Source organism: Oncorhynchus tshawytscha, linkage group LG02 (genome assembly GCF_018296145.1).
Source record: "Oncorhynchus tshawytscha isolate Ot180627B linkage group LG02, Otsh_v2.0, whole genome shotgun sequence".
Taxonomy (NCBI): domain Eukaryota; kingdom Metazoa; phylum Chordata; class Actinopteri; order Salmoniformes; family Salmonidae; genus Oncorhynchus; species Oncorhynchus tshawytscha.
This window is the reverse complement of record NC_056430.1, coordinates 61,873,935-61,900,454: the sequence shown is the minus strand read 5'-3', so window position 1 is coordinate 61,900,454 and position 26,520 is coordinate 61,873,935. Positions and strand designations below refer to the sequence as shown.

General features: G+C 44.0%; 1 protein-coding gene across 2 annotated transcripts in view; it reads right to left on the bottom strand.

The window, feature by feature from the left end:
- The window catches only part of LOC112265302 (E3 ubiquitin-protein ligase pellino homolog 1), a 55,716-nt gene that overhangs the window by 3,441 nt on the left and 25,755 nt on the right, over positions 1 to 26,520 (bottom strand). Inside the window, exons 1-5 of one of the 2 annotated variants that reach the window (XM_024442472.2) lie at positions 24,292 to 24,414; positions 23,689 to 23,913; positions 3,325 to 3,454; positions 2,963 to 3,064; positions 137 to 352 (exon numbers count right to left, since the gene is read on the bottom strand). In XM_024442472.2, coding sequence (XP_024298240.1) covers positions 137 to 352; positions 2,963 to 3,064; positions 3,325 to 3,454; positions 23,689 to 23,774 — 534 coding nt within the window. In that variant the 5' untranslated portion in view covers positions 23,775 to 23,913; positions 24,292 to 24,414. Of the gene's footprint in view, positions 1 to 136; positions 353 to 2,962; positions 3,065 to 3,324; positions 3,455 to 23,688; positions 23,914 to 24,291; positions 24,415 to 26,520 lie in introns of those variants that run through there. The other variant, XM_024442464.2, reaches the window with a different exon arrangement.

Genomic DNA, 26,520 nt, shown 5'->3' with positions numbered 1-26,520 from the left:
TATTATGGCTTATAAACGTCATTGCATCATGAATGCTAATTGCAAATGCTTAAAGAGATACAGTATGTCACATTAGTAGTATTTCTATCCTAATTATATGGCAGCTATTTTGTTTTCATCACAATCACCAACTCACCCCCAGGAAGATGTTCTTGGAGGAGTCGAAGCCGGCGGCATAGATGCGAGCAGTGTATGGTGGGCTCCGCTGGCAGATGATGCGGCAGGCGAAGCGCGAGATGGTGCTCTGGATAGACTGGGTCTGGGTCTGGCCCTCCCCCCCGTGGCTCTGCTGGCTGCCAGGCACCGTGTCTGTCACCACAAAGTCTATGGGGCTCTCTGTGGAACGCCCAATCTGGGATGGAAGGGAAAAGAGGTATATGAGTTATCAGAGTGTAAATTCCATTTATCTTTAGTAATGTTCTTGTAAAAAAAAAAGCTTTTAGAGAGGCAAATATTCAGTGGGGCAAAAAAGTATTTAGTCAGCCACCAATTGTGCAAGTTCTCCCACTTAAAAATATGAGAGAGGCCTGTAATTTTCATCATAGGTACACTATGACAGACAAAATGAGAAAAAAAATCCAGAAAATCATATTGTAGGACGGTTAATGAATTTATTTGCAAATTATGGTGGAAAATAGGTATTTGGTCACCTACAAACAAGCAAGATTTCTGGCTCTCACAGACCTGTAACTTCTTCTTTAAGATTCTCCTCTGTCCTCCACTCTTTACCTGTATTAATGGCACCTGTTTGAACTTGTTATCAGTATAAAAGACACCTGTCCACAACCTCAAACAGTCACACTCCAAACTCCACTATGGCCAAGACCAAAGAGCTGTCAAAGGACACCAGGCTGGGAAGACGGGGGGACCTAGTGAATGACCTGCAGAGAGCTAGGACCAAGTAACAAAGCCTACCATCAGCAAGGGCATTGAAGATGAAACGTAGCTGGGTCTTTCAGCATGGCAATTATCCCAAACACACCGCCCGGGCAACGAAGGAGTGGCTTCGTAAGAAGCATTTCAAGGTCCTGGAGTGGCCTAGCCAGTCTCCAGATCTCAACCCCATAGAAAATATTTGGAGGGAGTTGAAAGTCCGTGTTGCCCAGCAACAGCCCCAAAACATCACTGCTCTAGAGGAGATCTGCATGGAGGAATGGGCCAAAATACCAGCAACAGTGTGTGAAAACCTTGTGAAGACTTACAGAAAAACATTTGACCTCTGTCATTGCCAACAAAGGGTATATAACAGTATTGAGATAAATTTTTGTTGTTGACCAAATACTTATTTTCCACCATAATTTGCAAATAAATTCATTAAAAATCCTACAATGTGATTTTCTGGATTTTTTCTCTCATTTTGTCTGTCATAGTTGAAGTGTACCTATGATAAAAATTACAGGCCTCTCTCATCTTTTTAAGAACTTGCACAATTGGTGGCTGACTAAATACTTTTTTGCCCCACTGTAGTAACTAAACTGATTCAGTTCTTTATTTAGATTAGTTTAAGGAATCCCAGATTTGTGTCTCAGTACTCAAATGGCTTCCTTTCCTTGCCTCCTTTTTATTCGGTCTCTCAACCATTAGTGTTTTTACTAAGATACTAAGAGGCAACAGCCTGTTAGCCAAGCCTTCTATCGTTTTCATGCCATTCATTAGTTAGAGTTGGCTAAAGCACATGTAGATCAGATCAGGACCTGGACTATGAGATTGAGAGAAAAGACAGGTGGCAGATTAATGTGAGAAAGAAAGGGAAACATTTTCAGATTTATGTTAGCTGAGGCTGTCATCGATGTCATGCAGAATTAATGGAGTAACAGCAGGCTGGCCACCGTCAGACTGTTCACGCCTGTAAATCACTATGAGTGGAGACAGTCGGGATAAGGGTCTTTGTGTGTGTGTGTGTGTGTTTAGACTTTCTATGCATGTGAAGAAAGACACGGCTTCTTATTGTCATCACTATGATATTTGTTCCTTGGGTGTGTGAACGAAACAATTATTCTCTACTTAGGGAAACTCATGCAGGAGACAACAGGGACATAAATGAGAGAGAGTTAAAGATATGTAAAAGAGAGAGAGAGAGAGAGAGAGCATGTGTGTGTGTGTGTGAGAGAGAGAGAGAGTGTGTGATGGATAGAGAAGGAGAGAGGGGGGAGAAAGAGAGAGTAAGAGAGAGAGAGAGAAAGAGAGAACATTGAAGAGTGATGTAAGAGAAAGAGAGAGAGCGAGAGAGAGCGAGAGAGGGAAGAGAGGGTGATGTGGTCTTATCAGAAAGGAATGGCAGGGTGCACCCAAGCCCCATGAGGTCTCACTGCTTAACTGCCTGCTGAATCAGCTTCGAGAAGCCACAATGTCATTCGTCAAATCGGTACCATCTATACAGGATGTACAGCAGTGGCAGTCGGTGACATTCAAGATGAGGGAGGATGATTAAAAAAATTATGAGCATGGCCTTATTTCTATTACAGCATATTGGATGACTGTCATTCATATTACATTCACCCAGTTCAATGTAACATCGATAGGTTTCGGCTACTATGTGATACTCAAATTTTCCCTATTCAACCTAGCCTATGAACGCTAGCCTTTTAGAGCATTTCATGTCTACAGGTGTGACTGTTACTGTGACTGTGTGATAGTCATTTAGACAGGTTACCTTGGCGTTCTTGGGCACCGAGACTATGGTGGTCTGCTTGAAACATGTAGGTGTTACAGACAGGGTCAGGGAGAGGTTGAAAATGTCAGTGAAGACACTTGCCAGCTGGTCAGCGCATGCTCTGCGTATGCTTCCTGGTAATCCGTCTGGCTCTGCGGCCTTGTGAATGTTAACCTGTTCAAAGGTCTTACTCACATCGGCTACGGCGAGCGTGATCACACAGTCGACCATGTGAGTTGGCAAGACAGCACAACAGATCTGGGACCAGGCTTGACTTGAGCAGTGAGGACACGCTGGGGACACACTCACCTGGAACATGTCTGTATTGCTGTCATGAGTGTACTCCACCACCACCGTCTGGGCCCGGGACAGAGTGTAGGAGATACTGTGCTGGTCCTTGTTGCTGATGGCCTGCAGGAGGGAAAAGTTTGATGTTAGGAGTAGCAGGATGATGTCATTACCAATTACATTTACTTCAGGCGTCCCTGTTCTGAGTGGAGATATAATGCCTATTATAGAGAGAAGATTGTGTATTAGCGCAACAAGAGACAATGCCGTCACTATCGTCTTGTTTATATCAAGTATACATTACATTATATAAGAGAGTTTCTACGATTACAGAAATAAGTCTTAAATTCAAGCATACAGTATGACTGTTTCCTAGCTCCTACCTTGGCTGCCTGAGGTGTACACGCCACGTGTACTGTGCTGGGTTTCACCCCGCTGGCCTTGGGTCTCCGGCACAGTGCAAAGCGGCTTTTCCGCCTCCCCCTGTCTCCGTTGGGTAGGGAGCCATTGTACCTGTGTAGACAAGAACACACCCCATATAAATGTACCATTTTAATCAAAACATCCCGGCAGTGGTATCCTAGCCTGGTGTTCCAGTCTGTCTCGTACTTTAGCAAACACCTCTCTGTATTCATTTTGTATCATACCATAGGATATTGAAGAGCAGTTGGCTATGGCACTTACAGTATGAGACCAGGCTAGGGGGAACCATCAAATGTGGGAAAAGGCCACCTTGAAAAGTTACAGTACAAAAGAAGCTGTTGATTGTTTGTTTCATCATATAGGGTATACAGTGGGGCAAAAAAGTATTTAGTCAGCCACCAATTGTGCAAGTTCTCCCACTTAAAAATATGAGAGAGGCCTGTAATTGTCATCATAGGTACACTTCAACTATGACAGACAAAATGAGGAAAAAAATCCAGAAAATCACATTGTAGGATTTTTAATGAATCTATTTGAAAATTATGGTGGAAAATAAGTATTTGGTCACCGACAAACAAGCAAGATTTCTGGCTCTCACAGACCTGTAACTTCTTCTTTAAGAGGCTCCTCTGTCCTCCAATCGTTACATGTATTAATGGCACCTGTTTGAACTTGTTATCAGTATAAAAGACACCTGTCCACAACCTCAAACAGTCACACTCCAAACTCCACTATGGCCAAGACCAAAGAGCTGTCAAAGGACATCAGAAACAAAATTGTAGACCTGCACCAGGCTGAGAAGACTGAAACTGCAATAGGTAAGCAGCCTGGTTTGAAGAAATCAACTGTGGGAGCAATTATTAGAAAATGGAAGACATACAAGACCACTGATAAACTCCCTCGATCTGGGGCTCCACGGAAGATCTCACCCCGTGGGGTCAAAATGATCACAAGAACGGTGAGCAAAAATCCCAGAACCACACGGGGGGACCTAGTGAATGACCTGCAGAGAGCTGGGACCAAAGTAACAAAGCCTACCATCAGTAACACACTACGCCGCCAGGGACTCAAATCCTGCAGTGCCAGACGTGTCCCCCTGCTTAAGCCAGTACATGTCCAGGCCCATCTGAAGTTTGCTAGAGAGCATTTGGATGATCCAGAAGAAGATTGGGAGAATGTCATATGGTCAGATGAAACCAAACTATAATTTTTTGGTAAAAACTCAACTCGTCGTGTTTGGAGGACAAAGAATGCTGAGTTGCATCCAAAGAACACCATACCTACTGTGAAGCATGGGGATGGAAACATCATGCTTTGAGGCTGTTTTTCTGCAAAGGGACCAGGACGACTGATCCGTGTAAAGGAAAGAATGAATGGGGCCATGTATCGTGAGATTTTGAGTGAAAACCTCCTTCCATCAGCAAGGGCATTGAAGATGAAACGTGGCTGGGTCTTTCAGCATGACAATGATCCCAAACACACCACCCGGGCAACGAAGGAGTGGCTTCGTAAGAAGCATTTCAAGGTCCTGGAGTGGCCTAGCCAGTCTCCAGATCTCAACCCCATAGAAAATATTTGGAGGGAGTTGAAAGTCCGTGTTGCCCAGCAACAGCCCCAAAACATCACTGCTCTAGAGGAGATCTGCATGGAGGAATGGGCCAAAATACCAACAACAGTGTGTGAAAACATTGTAAAGACTTACAGAAAACATTTGACCTCTGTTATTGCCAACAAAGGGTATATAACAAAGTATTGAGATAAACTTTTGTTATTGACCAAATACTTATTTTCCACCATAATTTGCAAATAAATGTGTACCTATGATGAAAATTACAGGCCTCTCTCATCTTGTTAAGTGGGAGAACTTGCACAATTGGTGGCTGACTAAATACTTTTTTGCCCCACTGTATATAGTGCATTCGGAAAGAATTCAGACCCCTTGACTTGTTCCACATTTTGTTACATTTCAGCCTTGTTCTAAAAAACTGTTTTTCAGAAATGTTAGCAAATGTATTCAAAATAAAAAATGAAATACCCAATTTACATAAGTATTCAGACCTTTTACAATGAGACTCGAAATTGAGCTCAGGTGCATCCTGTTTCCAATGATCATCCTTGAGATGTTTCTACAACTTAATTGGAGTCCATTTGTGGTAAATTCACTTGATTGGACATGATTTTGAAAGGCACACACCTGTCTATATAAGGTCTCACAGTTGACAGTGCATGTCAAAGCAAAAACTAAGCCATGAGGTCAAAGGAATTGTCCGTAGAGCTCCAAGACAGGATTGTGTCGAGGCACAGATCTGGGGAAGGGTAACAAAAAATGGCTGTAGTATTGAAGGTCCCCAAGAACACAGTGGCCTCCATCATTCTTGAATGAAAGAAGTTTGGAACCACCAAGACTCTTCCTAGAGCTGGCCGTCCGGCCAAACTGAGCAATCGAGGGAGAAGGGCCTTGTTCAGGGAGGTGACCAAGAACCCAATGGTCACTCTGACATGGCTCCAGAGTTTCTGTGTGGAGATGGGACAATCTTCCAGAAGGACAACGATCTCTGCAGCACTCCACCAATCAGGCTTTTATGGTAGAGTGGCCAGACAAGAAAAAAAATACACATGACAGCCCGCTTGGAGTTTGCCAATGGGCACCTAAAGACTCTCAGACAAACAAGATTTTCTGGTCTGATGAAACCAAGATTGAACTCTTTGGCCTGAAAGCCAAGCATCACGTCTGGAAGAAAACTGGCACAATCCCGACGGTGAAGCATGGTGGTGGCAGCATCATGCTGTGGGGATGTTTTTCAGTGGCAGGGACTGTGAGACTAGTCAGGATGGAGGGATAGATGAACGGAGCAAAGTACTGAGAGATCCTTCAAGAAAACCTGCTCCAGAGTGCTCAGGACCTCAGACAGGGGCGAAGGTTCCCCTCCAACAGGACAACGACCCTAGTCTCTGAATGTTCTTGAATGGCCCAGCTAGACCCCGGACTTGAAACCGATCAAACACCTCTGAAGAGACCTGAACATAGCTGTTCAGTGACGCACCCAATCCAACCTGACAGAGCTTGAATGCAAAGAATGTGAGAAACTCCCCAAATACAGATGTGCCAAGCTTGTAGCATCATAGCCATGAAGACTCAAGGCTGTAATCGCTGCCAAAGGTGCTTCAACAAATTACTGAGTAAAAGGTCTGAATACATATGTAATATATACACATACACACACACACACACACACACACACACACACACACACACACACACACACACACACACACACACACACCACAGTTACTAGTCAAACACTCTAACCACAGCTACCCTGTCAGCCCACGTAATGTTTAAATATATATAATATTCCGGGTAGCCTAGTGGCAGGGTAGCCTAGTGGTTAGAGCGTTGGACTAGTAACCGGAAGGTTGCAAGTTCAAACCCCCGAGCTGACAAGGTACAAATCTGTCGTTGTGCCCCTGAACAGGCAGTTAACCCACTGTTCCTAGGCCGTCATTGAAAATAAGAATTTGTTCTTAACTGACTTGCCTGCTTAAATAAAGGTAAAATTAAAATTAAAAATGTATAAATTTGAGCACAGAGCTATGAAATCTCCATAGAAAAACATTGGCAGTGGAATGGCCTTACTGAAGAGCTCAGTGACTTTCAACGTGGCACCGTCTTAGGATGCCCCCTTTCCAACAAGTCAGTTCATAAAATTTCTGCCCCACTAGAGAAGCGCCGATCAACTGTGAGTGCTGTTATTGGGAAGTGGAAACGTCTTGGAGTAATGGCTCAACCGCAAAGTGGTAGGCCACACAAACTCACAGAACGGGGCCGCTGAAGCACGTAGCGTGTAAAAAACGTCTGTCCTCGGTTGCAACACTCACTACAGAGTTCCAAACTACCTCTGGAAGCAACGTCAGCACAATAACTGTTCGTTGGGAGCTTCATGACATGACATGGGCTTGCTCCTACCTATCTCTCCGATCTGGTCCTGCCGTACATACCTACATGTACACTACGGTCACAAGATGCAGGCCTCCTTATTGTCCTTAGAATTTCTAAGCAAACAGCTGGAGGCAGGGCATTCTCCTATAGAGCTCAATTTTTATGGAATGGTCTGCCTATCGATGTGAGAGACGCAGACTCGGTCTCGACCTTTAAGTCTTTATTGAAGACTCATCTCTTCAGTAGGTCCTATGATGAGTGTAGTCTGGCCTAGGGGTGTGAAGGTGAAAGGAAAGGCACTGGAGCGACGAACCGCCCTTGCTGTCTCTACCTGGCCGGTTCCCCTTTCTCCACTGGGATTTTCTGCCTCTAACCCTATTATGGGGGCTGAGTCACTGGCTTACTGGTGCTCTTCCATGCCGTCCCTAGGAGGGGTGCGTCAATTGAGTGGGTTGAGTCACTGACGTGATCTTCCTGTCCGGGTTGGCGCCCCCCCTCGAGTTTGTGCCGTGGGGGAGATCTTCGTGGGCTATACTCGGCCTTGTCTCAGGGTAGTAAGTTGGTGGTTGAAGATATCCCTCTAGTGGTGTGGGGGCTGTGCTTTGGCAAAGTGGGTGGGGTTATATCCTGCCTGGTTGGCCCTGTCCGGGGGTATTGTTGAATGGGGCCACGGTGTCTCGCGACCCACCCTGTCTCAGCCGCCAGTATTTATGCTGCAATAGTTTGTGTCAGGGGGCTAGGGTCAGTCTGTTATATCTGGAGTATTTCTCCTGTCTTAGCCCTAGGACCATGCCTCAGGACTACCTGGCCTGATGACTCCTTGCTATCCCCAGTCCACCTGGCCGTGCTGCTGCTCCAGTTTCAACTGTTCTGCCTGCGGCTATGGAACCCTGACCTGTTTACCGGACCTGCTGTTTTCGACTCTCTCTCTCTACCGCACCTGCTGTCTCTAACTCTGAATGATCGGCTATGAAAAGCCAACTGACATTTACTCCTGAGGTGCCGACCTCCTGAGGTGCTGACCTACAACCACTGCAAATTATTATTATTTGACCCTGTTGGTCATCTATGAACGTTTGAACATCTTGAGCATGTCCTGTTATAATCTCCACCCGGCACAGCCAGAAGAGGACTGGCCACCCCTCAGAGCCTGGTCCTCTCTAGATTTCTTCCTAGGTTCCTGCCTTTCTAGGGAGTTTTTCCTAGCCACCCTGCTTCTACATCTTCATTGTTTGCTGTTGTTTGCTGTTTGGGGTATTAGGCTGGGTTTCTGACGGATGAATCTGGGTTTGGCGGATGCCATGATAACGCTACCTGCCCAAATGCATATGCCAACTGTAAAGTTTGGTGGAGGAGGAATAATGTTCTGTGGCTGATTTTCATGGTTTGGTCTAGGCCCCTTAGTTCCAATGAAGGGAAATCTTAACACTACAGCATACAATGACATTCTAGACGATTCTGTGCTTCCAACTTTGTGGCAATAGTTTGGGGAAGGCCCTTTCCTGTTTCACCATGACAATGCCCCCGTGCACAAATTGAGGTCCATACAGAAATGGTTTGACCAGATCGGTGTGGAAGAACTTGACCGACCTCCACAGATCCGTGACCTCAACCCCATCAAATACCTTTGGGATGAATTGGAATGTCGACTGCGAGCCAGGCCTAATCGCCCAACATCAGTGCCCAACCTCATTAATGCTCTTTTGGCTGAATGCAAGCATATCCCCTCAGCAATGTTCCAACATCTAGTGGAAGGCCTTCCCAGAAGAGTGGATGTTGTTATTGCAGGGGGGACCAACTCCATATTAATGACCATGATTTTGGAATGAGATGTTCGACGAGCAGGTGTCCACATACGTTTGGCCACATAGTGTACATTTTTATTTTAATATGTGAAAATAAGACTATGCAAAATAAGACTATGCTAACTAAGATTCTGAACACAAATAAAACAAATAGTTTAACCACTGTAAACCCATTTAAAAGGGAAATTAATGAAAACTATAGATGTGCCCTTGAGCAAGGCACCTAACTCTAATTGCTGCTGTATGTCGCTCTAGATAGAAGTGTCTGCTAAATGACTCAAATGTAAATGTAATGAAGTCATTTGATCCACTTCTAAAATAAAGTGACCACTGAGAGGGGTCAACCGTCTACTGTTATTCCTTGGTGGAATAAGGTCACACTCCAGCGTTGGGTTTGTTGCAGTCAGATCTCCATTAAAACAAGGCCCAATCCTCTTTGGTCCAATCAGAGGAGCTAAGCTATGAGGTTATCTTTTGGTCACTTACCCCTGCCAGCATCTGCTGTGCAAAGATTTCATTGGGAAATGAGGGCTTTCCTGTTGCAGCTACCTACTTTTCCTGGACAAGCTGAAGTATTAAGACTGTATTATCTAATTTCACGTCTTAACTGGTAGCATTACATCCAGTGCTAACTGAGACAACCAATGCTTTTGTTAACTACTTGGAACTGCAAAAAGAAAGTAGTCTATGACCACCTAATTGTCAGTTGAACATTGTTTCTTTTCAGACCGTTCTACTGCTGAATACAACGTGAACGTGACAGAATACTTTCGAAGTCACAACAACCACCAACAACTCAGCTCACATCCTCCCTCTCCGCGCCACATAGGCTACATTCTCCTTTGTCCAAAAAAATGGCTTACACTCAGGAAGCCAGCAGCTCTTTGTTTACCCTCACTGTGGGTGAGTTGCAGTGTACATTTAATTGGATTTAGATAGAACCACCCTGCTCCCCCTTTCAAAAAGAAACAAAACTGCCCAGTTCAAATATTGTAAATTAACATGTACCATTGTGTCTGTTGGAAGTTGGAACAATGTGGTTCACATTTAGAGCATAAGTGCTGACTTGCATTTATTTCAAAGAACCTCCACGTAGCACAGTTGTAGCATACCACAGTTGCCAATAAGCAACTTAACATGTACAGTGCCTTCAGAAAGTATTCACATCCCTTGACTTTTTCCACATTTTGTTGTGTTATTTTTATTACTGGTCTACACACAATGCACCATAATGTCAAAGTCGAATTGTGTTTTTAGACATTTTTACAAATGAATAAAAAATGAAAAGTTGAAATGTCTTGTGTCAATAACTACTCACCCTTTTTTTTATGGCAAACCTAAATACATAATGAAGTAAAAAAAGAAAAAGGTTAACAAGTCACATAATAAGTTGCATGGACTCACTCTGTGTGCAATTATAGTGTTTAAAATTATTTTTGAATCACTACCTAATTTCTGTACTCCACACAACACATCTGTAAGGTCCCTCAGTGGAATAGTGAACTTCAAACACATATTCAACGACAAAGACCATGGAGTAGATGGGGGGGGGGTCGAAGCAGACATTGAATATCCCTTTGAGCATGATGAAGTTATAAATGACACTTTGGTTGGTGTATCAATACACCCAGTCACTATGAAGATAAAGGCGTCCTTCCTAACTCAGTTGCCAGAGAGGAAGGAAACCAGTCGGGGATTTCACCATGAGTCCAATGCTGACTTTAAAATAGTAACAGAGTTTAATTGTTGTGATAGGAGAAAACTGAGGATGGATCAACAACATTGCAGTTACTCCACATACTAAGCTAATTTACAGAGTGAAAAGAAGGAAGCCTGTAAAGAATAAAAATATTCCAAAACATGTATCCTGTTTGCAAAAAAACAGAAATGGCAACACATTACCGCACTATGCCTCTCCCCTATTTGACCTTGATATTTTGTGTGTATGTACTCAAATGTAGGCTGTGTGTGATGTTTAAAATGTAAACGCAGCAAAAAAAGAAACGTCCCTGTTTCAGGACGCTGTCCTTCAAAGATAATTTGTAAAAATCCAAATAACTTCACAGATCTTCATTTGTAAAGGGTTTAAACAATGTTTCCCATGCTTGTTCAATGAACCATAAACAATTAATGAACATGCACCTGTGGAACGGTCGTTAAGACACTAACAGTTTACAGATGGTAGGCAATTAAGGTCACAGTTATTAAAACTTAGGACACTAAAGAGGCCTTTCTACTGACTCTGAAAAACACCAAAAGAAAGATGCTCAGGGTCCCTGCTCATCTGTGTGACCGTACCTTAGGCATGCTGCAAGGAGGCATGAAGACTGCAGATGTGGCCAGGGCAATAAATTGCAATGTCCGTACTGTGAGACGTCTAAGACAGCGCTACAGGGAGACAGGACGGAAAGCTGATCGTCCTCACAGTGGCAGACCACGTGTAACAACACCTGCACAGGATCGGTACATCTGAACATCACACCTGCAGGACAAGTACAGGATAGCAACAACAACTGCCCGAGTTACACCAGTAAAGCACAATCCCTCCATCAGTGCCCAGACTGTCCGCAATAGGCTGAGAGAGACTGGATTGAGGGATTGTGGTAAGCCAGGTCCTCACCAGACATCACAACGTCGCCTATGAGCACAAACCCACCATCGCTGGACCAGACAGGACTGGCAAAAAGTGCTATTCACTGATGTGTCGAGGTTTTGTCTCACCAGGGGTAATGGTCGGATTAACATTTATCGTCGAAGGAAAGAGTGTTACACCGAGGCCTGTACTCTGGAGCGGGATCGATTTGGAGGTGGAGTGTCTGTCATTGTCTGAGGCAGTGTGTCACAGCATCATCGGACTGAGCTTGTTGTCATTACAGGCAATCTCAATGCTGTGAGTTACAGGGAAGACATCCTCCTCCCTCATGCAGTACCCTTCCTGCAGGCTCATCCTGACATGACCCTCCAGCATGACAATGCCACCAGCCATACTGCTCATTCTGTGTGTTATTTCCTGCAAGACAGGAATGTCAGTGTTCTGCCATGGCCAGCGAAGAACCTGGATCTCATATCTCAATCCCATTGAGTACGTCTGGGACCTCTTGGATCGGAGGGTGAGGGCTAGGGCCATTGCCCCCAGAAATGTCTGGGAACTTGCAGGCACCTTGGTGGAAGATTGGGGTAACATCTCACAGCAAGAACTGGCAAATCTGTTGCAGTCCATGAGGAGGAGATGCACTGCAGTACTTAATGCAGCTGGTGGCCACACCAGATACTGACTGTTACCCCTTTGTTCAGGGACACATTATTACATTCCTGTTCGTCACATGTCTGTGGAACTTGTTCAGTTTATGTCTCAGTTGTTGAATCTTGTTATGTTCATACAAATATTTACAGATGTTAAGTTTGCTGAAAATAAACGCAGTTGACAGTGAGAGAGCGTTTCTCTTTTTGCTCAGTTTATATAGTATCAGTCAAAAGTTCATTAGAGTTAACAGTCAAGAGTTTTTTTGTAAAAACTATGAAATAACACCAAACACCAAAACTATGAAATAACACATATGCAATCATGTGGTAACCATAAAAGTGTTAAACAAATCAAAATATATTTTATGTTTGAGATTCTTCAAAGTAGCCACCCTTTGCCTTGATGACAGCTTTGCACACTCTTGGTATTATCTCAACCAGTTCCATGAGGTAGTCACCTGGAATGCATTTAAATTAACAGGTGTGCCTTGTTTAAAGTTAATGTGGAATTTCTTTCCTTCTTAATGCATTTGAGCCAATCAGTTGTGTTGTGACAAGGTATACAAAAGAGAGCACCTATCTGGAAAAAGACCAAGTCCATATTATGGCAAGAACAGCTCAAATAAGCAAAGAGAAACGACAGTCCATCGCTACTTTAAGACATGAAGGTCAGTCAATCTGGAAAATGTAAAGTTTCTTCAAGTGCAGTCGCAAAAACCATCAATGATGAAACTGGATCTCATGAAGACCGCCACAGGAAAGGAAGACCCATAGTTTGCTCTGTTGCAGAGGATAAGTTCATTAGAGTTAACTGCACCTCAGATTGCAGCCCAAATAAATGTATTTTATTTTTATTTTTATTTCACCTTTATTTAACCAGGTAGGCTAGTTGAGAACAAGTTCTCATTTGCAACTGCGACCTGGCCAAGATAAAGCATAGCAGTGTGAACAGACAACACAGAGTTACACATGGAGTAAACAATTAACTAGTCAATAACACAGTAGAAAAAAAAGAGAGTCTATATACATTGTGTGCAAAAGGCATGAGGAGGTAGGCGAATAATTACAATTTTGCAGATTAACACTGGAGTGATACATGATCAGATGGTCATGTACAGGTAGAGATATTGGTGTGCAAAAGAGCAGAAAAGTACATAAATAAAAACAGTATGGGGATGAGGTAGGTAAAAATGGGTGGGCTATTTACCGATAGACTATGTACAGCTGCAGCGATCGGTTAGCTGCTCAGATAGCAGATGTTTGAAGTTGGTGAGGGAGATAAAAGTCTCCAACTTCAGCGATTTTTGCAATTCGTTCCAGTCACAGGCAGCAGAGACCTGGAACGAAAGGCGGCCAAATGAGGTGTTGGCTTTAGGGATGATCAGTGAGATACACCTGCTGGAGCGCGTGCTACGGGTGGGTGTTGCCATCGTGACCAGTGAACTGAGATAAGGCGGAGCTTTACCTAGCATGGACTTGTAGATGACCTGGAGCCAGTGGGTCTGGTGACGAATATGTAGCGAGGGCCAGCTGACTAGAGCATACAGGTCGCAGTGGTGGGTGGTATAAGGTGCTTTAGTGACAAAACGGATGGCACTGTGATAAACTGCATCCAGTTTGCTGAGTAGAGTGTTGGAAGCTATTTTGTAGATGACATCGCCGAAGTCGAGGATCGGTAGGATAGTCAGTTTTACTAGGGTAAATTTGGCGGCGTGAGTGAAGGAGGCTTTGTTGCGGAATAGAAAGCCGACTCTAGATTTGATTTTCGATTGGAGATGTTTGATATGAGTCTGGAAGGAGAGTTTACAGTCTAGCCAGACACCTAGGTACTTATAGATGTCCACATATTCAAGGTCGGAACCATCCAGGGTGGTGATGCTAGTCAGGCGTGCGGGTGCAGGCAGCGAACAGTTGTAAAGCATGCATTTGGTTTTACTAGCGTTTAAGAGCAGTTGGAGGCCACGGAAGGAGTGTTGTATGGCATTGAAGCTCATTTGGAGGTTAGATAGCACAGTGTCCAAGCACAGTGTCGTCTGCGTAGAGGTGGATCAGGGAATCGCCCGCAGCAAGAGCAACATCATTGATATATACAGAGAAAAGAGTCGGCCCGAGAATTGAACCCTGTGGCACCCCCATAGAGACTGTCAGAGGACCGGACAGCATGCCCTCCGATTTGACACACTGAACTCTGTCTGCAAAGTAGTTGGTGAACCAGGCATGGCAGTCATCAGAAAAACCGAGGCTACTGAGTCTGCCGATAAGAATATGGTGATTGACAGAGTCGAAAGCCTTGGCAAGGTCAATGAAGACGGCTGCACAGTACTGTCTTTTATTGATGGTGGTTATGATATCGTTTAGTACCTTGAGCGTGGCTGAGGTGCACCCGTGACCGGCTCGGAAACCAGATTGCACATCGGAGAAGGTACGGTGGGATTCGAGATGGTCAGTGACCTGTGCTTCACAGAGTTCAAGACACATCTCAACATCAACTGTTCAGAGGAGACTGCGTGAACCAGGCCTTAATGGTCAAATTGCTGCAAAGAAACCGCTACCAAAGAACACCAATAATAAGAAGAGACTTGCTTGGAACAAGAAACATGAGCAATGGACATTAGACCGGTGGAAATCTGTAATTTGGTCTGATGAGTCCAAATGTGAGATTTTTGGTTACAACCACTGTGTCTTTGTGAGATAAAGATTAGGGGAACGGATGATCTCCGCATGTGTGGTTCCCACTGTGAAGCACGGAGGAGGAGGTGTGATGGTCTGGCGGTACTTTGCTGGTGACACTGTCTGTGATTTATTTAGAATTCAAGACACACTTAACCAACATGGCTACCACAGCATTCTGCAGCAATGCACCATCCCATTTCCTTTGCTTGGACCATGTTAGTTTATTGGTGATGTGGACACAAAGGAACTTGAAGCTCTCAACCTGCTCCACTACAGCCCGGTCGATGAGAATGGGGGCGTGACCGGTCCTCCTTTTCCTGTAGTCCACAATCATGTCTTTAGTCTTGATCACATTGAGGGAGAGGTTGTTGTCCTGGCACCACACAGCCAGGTATGACCTCCTCCCTATAGGCTGTCTCATTGTTGTCGGTGACCAGGCCTACCACTGTTGTGTCATCAGAAAACGCAATGATGGTGTTGGAGTCGTGCCTAGCCGTGCAGTCATGACTGAACAGGGAGTACAGGAGGGGACTGAGCGCACACCCCTGAGGGGCCCCGGTGTTGAGGAGCAGCGTGTGGATGTGTTGTTACCAACCCTTACCACCTGGGGGTGGCACGTCAGGAAGTCCAGGATCCAGTTGCAGATGGAGGTGTTTAGTCCCAGGGTCCTTAGCTTAGGGGTGTGCTTTGAGGGCACTATGGTGTTGAACGCTGAGCTGTAGTCAATGAATAGCATTCTCACATAGGTGTTCCTTTTGTCCAGGTGGGAAAGGGCAGTGTGGAATGCAATAGAGATTGCATCATCTGAGGATCTGTTGCGGCGGTATGCAAATTGGAGTGGGTCAGGGTTTCTGGGATAATTGTGTTGATGTGTGCCACGACCAGCCTTTCAAAGCACTTCATGGCTACCTTACGTGAGTGCCATGGGTCGGTAGTCATTTAGGCAGGTTACCTTAGTGTTCTTGGGCACAGGAACTATGGTGGTTTGCTTAAAACATGTTGGTATTACAGACTCAGACAGGGAGAGGTTGAAAATATCAGTGAAGACACTTGCCAGTTGGTCAGCGCATGGTCGGAGTACACGTCCTGGTAATCTGTCTGTGAATGTTGACCTATTTAAAGGTCTTACACACATCGGCTGAGGAGAGAGTGATCACACAGTCGTCCGGAACAGCTGATGCTCTCATGCATGTTTCAGTGTTACTTGTCTCGAAGCGAGCATAGAATTAATTTAGCTCGTCTGGTAGGCTCGTGTCACTGGGCAGCTCTTGGCTGTGCTTCCCTTTGTAGTCTGTAATAGTTTGCAAGCCCTGCCACATCTGACAAGCATCGGAGCCGGAGTAGTACAATTTGATCTTAGTCCTGTATTGACCATTTGCCTTATATGCTTCCGGGTTAGAGACCCACTCCATGAAAGCGGCAACACTGCCCTTTAGCTCAGTGCAGATGTTGCCTGTAATCCATGGCTTCTGGTTGGGGTATGTATGCACAGTCACTGTGGGGACGACGTCCTCGAAACACTTATTGATGAAGCCAGTGACTGATGTGGTGTACTCCTCAATGCCATCGGATGAATCCCGGAACATATTCCAGTCTGTGTTAGCATAACCTTCCTGTAGTTTAGCATCTGCTTCATCTGACCAGTTTTTGATTGACCGAGTCACTGGTGCTTCCTGCTTCAATTTCTGCTTGTAAGTAGGAATCAGGAGGATATAATTATGGTCAGAATTGCCAAATGGAGGGCGAGGGAGAGCTTTGTACGCATCTCTGTGTGTGGAGTAAAGGTGGTCTAGAGTTTTTTTCCCTCTGGTTGCACATTTAACATGCTGGTGGAAATTAGGTAAATGGATTTAAGTTTCCCTGCATTAAAGTCCCCGGCCACTAGGAGGAGCATCTCTGGATGCGCATGGTCCTGTTTGCTTATGGTGGTATACAGCTCATTGAGTGTGGTCTTAGTACCAGCATCGTTCTTTGGTGGTATAAAAAATACAGATGAAAACTCTCTTGGTACAGTTGAAGTCGGAAGTTTACATACACCTTATCCAAACACCTTTAAACTCATTTTTTTCACCATTTCTGACATTTAGTACTAGTAAAAATGTCCTGTCTTAGGTCAGTTAGGATCACCACTTTATTTTAAGAATGTGAAATGTCAGAATAATAGTACAGAGAATGATTTATTTCAGCTTTTATTTCTTACATCACATTCCCAGTGGGTCAGAAGTTTAAATACACTCAATTAGTATTTGGTAGCATTGCCTTTAAATTGTTTATCTTTGGCCAAATGTTTCGGGTAGCCTTCCACAAGCTTCCACAATAAGTTGGGTGAAATTTGGCCCATTCCTCTTGACAGAGCTAGTGTAACTGAGTCAGGTTTGTAGGCCTCCTTGCTCGCACATGGTTTTTCAGTTCTGCCCACAAATTTTCTATAGGATTGAAGTCAGAGCTTTGTGATGGCCACTCTAATACCTTGACTTTGTTGTCCTTAAGCCATTTTGCCACAACGTTGGAAGTATGCTTAGGGCCTATGTCTATTTGCAAGACCCATTTGCGACCAAGCTTTAACTTCCTGACTTGTGTCTTGAGGTGTTGCTTCAATATATTCACATAATTGTCCTGCCTCATGATGCCATGTATTCTGTGAAGTGCACCAGTCCCTCCTGCAGCAAAGCACCCCCACAACATGATGCTGCCAACCCGTGCTTCACAGTTGGGATGGTGTTCTTCAGCTTGCAAGCCTCCACCTTTTTCCTCCAAACATAAAGATGGTCATAATGCCAAACAGTTATTTTTTTTGTTTCATCAGACCAGAGGACATTTCTCCACAAAGTACGATCTTTGTCCCCATGTGCAGTTGCAAACTGTAGTATGGCTTTTTTATGGCGGTTTTGGAGCAGTGGCTTCTTCCTTGCTGAGCGGCCTTTCAGGTTATGTCAACATAGGACTCGTTTTACTGTGGATATAGATACTTTTGTACCTGTTTCCTGCAGCATCTTCACAAGGCTGTTGTTCTGGGATTGATTTGTACTTTTCTTAACAAAGTATCTTCATCTCTAGGAGACAGAAGGCTTCTCCTTCCTGAGCGGTATGACGGCTTGATAAGGGAATTTATATGCTTAAAGGTAATGATTAAAGAATTCCACCCTGAGACGTAACTATTAGTGATTATTAATATATGTAGAATGTATAATGAATAATTAAAGTACTAAACGTAAGTCCAATAAGGTTCGGTAGAGACATGTGTGAGTGTGTGTGACTAAGGAGATACCGAGAACAATTCAACGGTGTATAAGGAGATACCGAGAACAATTCAACTGTGTATGACCTGACCTGACTAGAACTCTGAGAAACTTACGATAGGACAGGGAGTCCTTTCAAGGTTCCTCTAATCTCGGGGGAATGGAACTGTCGGCTTGGTAGTGATAAACAGTGGTGAGAACTATGGGGAAAGATACAACTCATCTACTGTTCATGTGTATGTATGTGCGTATGAGTTATAAAATGGATGTCACGAGTCCGACCGAGGGTGGTTTCCCTTCCCGGTCGGGTGGCGCTCGGCGGTCGTCGTCACCGGCCTATTAGCTGCCACTGATTGTTTTTCCTCCCCCTCCTTGTATGTTTATTGGTAGCACCTGTTTGTGATGATTAGTTTGTCTTTATTAGACAGCCGGCCCACCTGGTTGTTGTGCGGGATTATTCATTGTAACCTTCGGCTCTGTAGTAGAGGAACGTGTTAGTTCCTGGTCGTGCATTTTTCAGTAGTCATTTTTCATTCCCTGTGTTTTGGGGCCGTTATTATTGTGAGTGCAATTAAAGAACACAACATTGTACTCTCTGTCTCCTGCGTTTGACTCCACACCCACGACACCCGGAGTATTACAATGGATGTCTTTGTATTATGGACTTCAGAGCGCTCTCATGAATTAACTGTACGAACCTTTTGCATAAGCTGAGTCTTTGCCTAATTTTTATTAAACCCAGGGTCTTACAAATCTCAGGAATTGGTCAAAGCTTATGTATTGTTAGTTATTATCATTGGGATTGAAAAATCTCTTGATAGCTTGGTCCTTCGGAGCCGGATCTCAATATCTTTTTCTGTCGTTCCATGGAGACACCGAAACCGTGCACGGGCAAATGAAATATCAATAGATTAAAGACCTGGCCCCATTCAGAGGGTTCTTTACAGGCCGGTGCACATCGAGAGACTAGTATGCGACAGAAACGGTGACGAGATCCTACCAACATTGAAACCTCAGCTGCAAAAAATACTTTTTTATTCACGGATATAGGGGATAATATCTGTATGATTGCATTAAATGATTTTAATGTATTCTGGGTGTTAGACGCTAAAATATCTGAAGGAGTTTATATCTGGTGATCTGTCTTTAGAATTTTGTGTGGAGAAAAATGTTTTAAAGGGAACCAAGTATTCTATGCAAATGGAAGACAGGAATTAGTTGTAAATTCAACAATGAAGCAGGGTCCATAATGACCCTGGGCATCTGTTGCCACTGCCAATTTAAACTAGCTAATGGTGAGACCTAAAACGTATAATAGGGTCAGAAGACGTAGGCAGAAAAACGTAAATTGGAAGGCGAAATATAATAATAGAATTATGAGAGAGGTCAGAGACATGATTATATTAATATAGGTTGCCTGTCTAAATACGCTTAGAAGGGGATAGTCAGATCTTTCGGAGGCGCACATCTAGGTCTAATTATCCAATGAAGAAGGGAAACCTAATATAGCGGGGTGAGATACGAGATATTAACGAGTCAAAAATCACAAGGAACAACAGAAAAATAGGCTGCTAACTAGGGCCTATATATATATATATATATATATATATATATATATATATATATATATACAGTGCCTTGCGAAAGTATTCGGCCCCCTTGAACTTTGCAACCTTTTGCCACATTTCAGGCTTCAAACATAAAGATATAAAACTGTATTTTTTTGTGAAGAATCAACAACAAGTGGGACACAATCATGAAGTGGAACGACATTTATTGGATATTTCAAACTTTTTTAACAAATCAAAAACTGAAAAATTGTCTCTATCAGTTTTGCACATCGAGAGACTGAATTTTTTTCCCATTCCTCCTTGCAAAACAGCTCGAGCTCAGTGAGGTTGGATGGAGAGCATTTGTGAACAGCAGTTTTCAGTTCTTTCCACAGATTCTCGATTGGATTCAGGTCTGGACTTTGAATGGGCCATTCTAACACCTGGATATGTTTATTTTTTAACCATTCCATTGTAGATTTTGCTTTATGTTTTGGATCATTGTCTTGTTGGAAGACAAATCTCCGTCCCAGTCTCAGGTCTTTTGCAGACTCCATCAGGTTTTCTTCCAGAATGGTCCTGTATTTGGCTCCATCCATCTTCCCATCACTTTTAACCATCTTCCCTGTCCCTGCTGAAGAAAAGCAGGCCCAAACCATGATGCTGCCACCACCATGTTTGACAGTGGGGATGGTGTGTTCAGGGTGATGAGCTGTGTTGCTTTTACGCCAAACATAACGTTTTGCATTGTTGCCAAAAAGTTCAATTTTGGTTTCATCTGACCAGAGCACCTTCTTCCACATGTTTGGTGTGTCTCCCAGGTGGCTTGTGGCAAACTTTAAACGACACTTTTTATGGATATCTTTAAGAAATGGCTTTCTTCTTGCCACTCTTCCATAAAGGCCAGATTTGTGCAATATACGACTGATTGTTGTCCTATGGACAGAGTCTCCCACCTCAGCTGTAGATCTCTGCAGTTCATCCAGAGTGATCATGGGCCTCTTGGCTGCATCTCTGATCAGTCTTCTCCTTGTATGAGCTGAAAGTTTAGAGGGACGGCCAGGTCTTGGTAGATTTGCAGTGGTCTGATACTCCTTCCATTTCAATATTATCGCTTGCACAGTGCTCCTTGGTATGTTTAAAGCTTGGGAAATCTTTTTGTATCCAAATCCGGCTTTAAACTTCTTCACAACAGTATCTCGGACCTGCCTGGTGTGTTCCTTGTTCTTCATGATGCTCTCTGCGCTTTTAACGGACCTCTGAGACTATCACAGTGCAGGTGCATTTATACGGAGACTTGATTACACACAGGTGGATTGTATTTATCATCAATAGTCATTTAGGTCAACATTGGATCATTCAGAGATCCTCACTGAACTTCTGGAGAGAGTTTGCTGCACTGAAAGTAAAGGGGCCGAATAATTTTGCACGCCCAATTTTTCAGTTTTTGATTGGTTAAAAAAGTTTGAAATATCCAATAAATGTCGTTCCACTTCATGATTGTGTCCCACTTGTTGTTGATTCTTCACAAAAAAATACAGTTTTATATCTTTATGTTTGAAGCCTGAAATGTGGCAAAAGGTCGCAAAGTTCAAGGGGGCCGAATACTTTCGCAAGGCACTGTACATACAGTACCTGGGTTTTTATTTATTTTTACTATTTTCTACATTGTAGAATAATAGTGAAGACATCAAAACTATGAAATAACACATGTGGAATCATATATTTTATATTTGCGATTCTTCAAAGTATCCACCCTTTGCCTTGATGACAGCTTTGCACACTCTTGGCATTCTCTCAACCAGCTTCCCGAGGAATGCTTTTCCAACAGTCTTGAAGGAGTTACCCCATATGTGACTCATTTCAGGAAACTAGGTGTATGTCGCAAGTCTTCACAGGAGAGACATTTGAAAGTTTATTTATATTTTTTAAATAAATATATTTAATATATATATATATACACACAGTGCATTTGGAAAGTTTTCTGACCCCTTGTGTGCTTAGGGTCATTGTCCTGCTGGAAGGTGAAACTTCGCCCCCAGTCTGAGTGCTCTGGAGCAAGTTTTCATCAAGGATTTCCCTGTACATTCCTCCATTCATCTTTCCCTCAATCCTGACTGGTCTCCCAGTCCCTTCCTATGAAAAACATCCCCACAGCATGATGCTGCCACCACCATGCTTCACCATAGGGACGGTGCCAGGTTTGCTCCAGACGTGACGCTTGGCATTTGTCACGTATACTCCCTCACTGGCCTCTAAGTCACCAGATTGCTGATTATTACGCACACCTGTCACCATCGTCACACGCACCAGCGCTTATGGACACTCATCTGGACTCCATCACCTCCTTGATTACCTGCCCTATTTATGTCAATCCCTTTGGTTCCTTCCCCAGGCGTTATTGTTTCTGTATCATGTCGGTGAGCTGTTTGTGTTTCTTGATAAGTTCATGGTTGTTTATTCATTAAATGTATTCACTCCCTGAACTTGCTTCCCAACTCTCAGTGTACATCGTTACAGCATTCAGGCTAAAGAGTTCAATCGTGGTTTCATCCGACCAGAGAATCTTTAGGTGCCTTTTGGCAAACTCCAAGAGGGCTGTCATGTGCCTTTTTTTCCGTCTGGCCACTCTACCACTGTCCCTCTGGAAGGATCTCCCATCTCCACAGAGAAACTGTTTCTCGGTCACCTCCCTGACCAAGGCCATTCTCCCCCGATTGCTCAGTTCGGCCAGGTGGCCAGCTCTAGGAAGAGTCTTGGTTGTTCCAAACTTCTTCCATTTAAGAATGATGGCCACCGTGTTCTTGGGGAACGTCAATGCTGCTGACATTTTTTGGTACCCTTCCCCAGATCTGTGCCTCGACACAATCCTATCTCGGAGCTCGACGGACAATTCCTTCAACCTCATGGTTTTGTTTTTGCTCTGGCATGCACTGTCAACTGTGGGACCTTATATAGACAGCCTTTCCGAATCATGTCCAATCAATTTAATTTACTACAATCAAGTTTTAGAAACATCTCAAGGATGATCAATGGAAACAGGATGGAACTGAGCTCAATTTTGAGTCTAATAGCAAAGGGTCTGAATGCGATTGATGAGAAAAAATATTTTTAATCTATTTTAGAATAACGCTGTAACGTAACAAAATGTGGAAAAAGGAAAGGGGTCTGAATACTTTCCGAATGCACTGTATATATACAGTATATATATATATATAGTGGAGGCTGGTGGGAGGAGATATAGGAGGACATGCTCATTGTAATAGCTGGAATGGAATCAATGGAACGGTACCAAACACATCACACATATGGAAACCACGTTTGACTCCGTTCCATTGATTTCTTAATTTCTTAATTTTTCACTTTTGGAATGTTTTGCATTGTTATGTAGGTATTAGTACTTCACTGTTGGAGATAGAAACCCAAGCATTACGCTGCACCTGTGATAACAAGGCCAATGACCATGGTACTTGCAATACTAGATCATGGTACTTGCCTATGGAGCAGCAAGAGGAACTGCCCCTCCCTACCTTCAGGCTATGCTCATACCCTACACCCCAACCAAACACTCAGTTCTGCCTACTTTGGTCTCTTGGCCCTCCCACTCCTGTCCTGGCACCCCAATGGTGGAACCAGCTTCACCCTGAAGCTAGGACAGCAGAGTCCCTGCACATCTTCCCGAAAGCACCTGAAATCCTACCTCTTCAAAGAGTATCATAAATAATAACCTCTCACCTCAACCCCCACCACCCAAAAAATAATAAATACATCCCTGAACCAACACTTGCACTTGCCTGCCCACCCCCTCACTAATATCAGATTAGGATAACCCTACTGTACATAAGCAACAAAATGCAATTAAGCCTCCTCTTACCCAAGAACAATGAGCTCTCCGTATTTGACTGGCACTTTGGTGGAGGCTGGGGTGGTGGAGATGTTTTCCTGGTCGGGAGAAAACATTGGTGCAGCTGTCAGGGGGGGAGAGTGATGAGGAGCTCTCCCACGGTGAACACTCACTCCTCTGTCTCCTTTTTCCTCAGTGTCTGCTCCTTTTCCCTCAGTGTCTGGTCATCCCACCTCTCATTACGCCAGACTCAACCTGCAGACAAATAAAAAAAACAGCAGACGAGACATTTAGTCAGGATCAAACAGTGAGTCAGAGCAGACACAACAGACATCCCAGGTGCGTCTAGAACAGCAGACGTATATTAGTCAATACGAGACTGTGAGCGAGACTAAACAAACAACAGACGCAACAACCGAGATTGCTGTCTCTCCAAAGCATATGATACACCACAACACGTAGATTACTCACACTCACGTAGATTACTCACACTCACACTTTGAGATTATCGACTACAGGTACCACAGGTGGATAATAGTCAGTAAGAGAGAGAGAGAGATAGACTAAACAAACAAACAGAGGCAACAACCAAGATCGATGAGTCTCCAATGATAAACCACATTGATTACTCACTCTGTGACCTGTGGTGCATATCAAACGCAACAGGTAAACTGCTATCCTGGCTTTGCTTGCTAGTAACTTTCCTAAGGCTTGCAGCTGAAGAAACAGACTAATACAATAATAGTAATACTTCAGAAAGCATGTTATTTTCAGTTACATAGTGCAGCAGAACTCTAAAGTGACCGGTCACACAAATCCATCAGGCGGCGAGTAAAAAGCTCAACTCCCCACAGCTAGACAGGCTCGGCACTAATCTGCAGCTTTGCTGCTACTGCAGGGAGGGTTCAGAGAGCAGGCTCTTAGCATCGCAACGACAGGGGACTTAGTGGGGTGCAAACAAAGCTAATGAGACCAGACATATGTCACACCCTTCAATTTTCAGCCGACTACCGCGGGCCATAGTTATCAATGTTGACCTTGGCTGGCTCTCTTAATGCTGTGTGCATGGCATAGCAGGAGCTTATCTTGTAAGCATCTTATAAGCAAGAGTGGAGTCACACAATTTGTTTATACGTCTGACATCCAACAACTTTAGCTGAAAATTAACTCACAAATTCGAAATGGAAAATTCAATGGTGTCATCCCGCACCACAGTCAACTCCTGATAAGTGCACATTAGATCAATTGTTTAAAAAGTGCAATATAGCTCCTAGTCCCAATTCAATTGCATCATTTTTAATTGCCTCTGATAACTAACTGCGTGTTCCGGTTTAGTGCAAAGTGCCACAACTGTCCCAAGCCATTACATTTATCAGTTATCAGAGTTGACTGTCGTCCCTTATGTTAGTTGATGCTCTCAACCTTTGGTAACCTTTTGTACATGAGGCGTACGGATAGAGAGTAGGTCAGTTTCTGCTCCAGGGACTGATCTGAGCTTGACGGCTCCCCCCGACAATGTTGATAGTCTTCTGACCCTTACTCGACACGCTGACCCTGACCATACACTCCCACAGCCCCCATGTCCAATCCACTCAGCTCTCAGTAGCGGTGGACCACAGGGACAGATACGTACACAAACACACACAATCACTCCACAGCTAAAACACATAAGTACTCATTACTACAATAAAGAAATAAAAGCTGAAATAAATCATTCTCTCTACTATTATTCTGACATTTCACATTCTTAAAATAAAGTGGTGATCCTAACAGCCCTAAAACTGGGATTTCTTAATAAGATTAAATGTCAGGAATTGTGAAATACTAAGTTTAAATGTATTTGGCTAAGGTGTATGTAAACTTCCGACTTCAACTGTATCTAAACAAGCCTCATGGGCTCCCGAGTGGCGCAGAGGTCTAAGGTACTGCATCTCGGTGCAAGAGTTGTCATTACAGCCCCTGGTTCAATTCCAGGCAGTATCATATTTGGCCATGATTGGGCGGGACGGGCAGCACCCAATTCGCCCTGTGTAGTCCGGGTTTGGCCAGGGTAGGCTTTCATTGTAAATAAGAATATGTTCGTAACTGACTTGCCCAGTTAAATAAAGGTTCCATTTAACTTTAACCAAAGTAGATACTTTTAAGATTGTTATATGCATCAGTTGAGGTCTCTACAAGCCTCAATATGAGGTCCTTAGCATGAAAGAGCATCCTTGTAGCTGTGTGGGCTAATATAGTCAAAATGTTTGAGCCAAGGGCCTCCCAGGTGGCGCAGTGGTCTAGGGCATTGCATTGCAGCACTAGCTGTGCCACCAGAGACTCTGGATTCGCACACAGGCTCTGTCGCAGCCGGACGCAACTGGGAGGTCCGTGGGGCGAGGCACAATTGGCCTAGCGTCATCCGGGTTAGGGAGGGTTTGGCCGGTAGGGTTATCCTCGTCTCATCGCGTACCAGCGACTCCTGTGGCGGGCCGGGCGCAGTGCGCGCTAACCAGGTCGCTAGGTGCACGGTGTTTCCTCTGACACATTGGTGCAGCTGGCTTCCGGTTTGGATGCGCACTGTGTTAAGAAGCAGTGCGGTTGGGTTGTGTTTCGTTGGGTTGTGTTTCGTAGGACGCATGACTTTTGACCTTCGTCTCTCCCGAGCCCGTACGGGAGTTGTAGCGATGAGACAAGGTAGTAACTACTAATAATTGGATACTATGAAATTGGGGAGAAAAAGGGGGTAAAATTGTAATAAATTAAACATTAAAAAAAATGTTTGAGCCAATGGAAAGTTTGAAGTGTTTTCTTCCCAGGCATAATGCAATGCATTATCGCTGGGATATGAGGTAACAACAGGGCCTGGCCTGTGTTAAAATA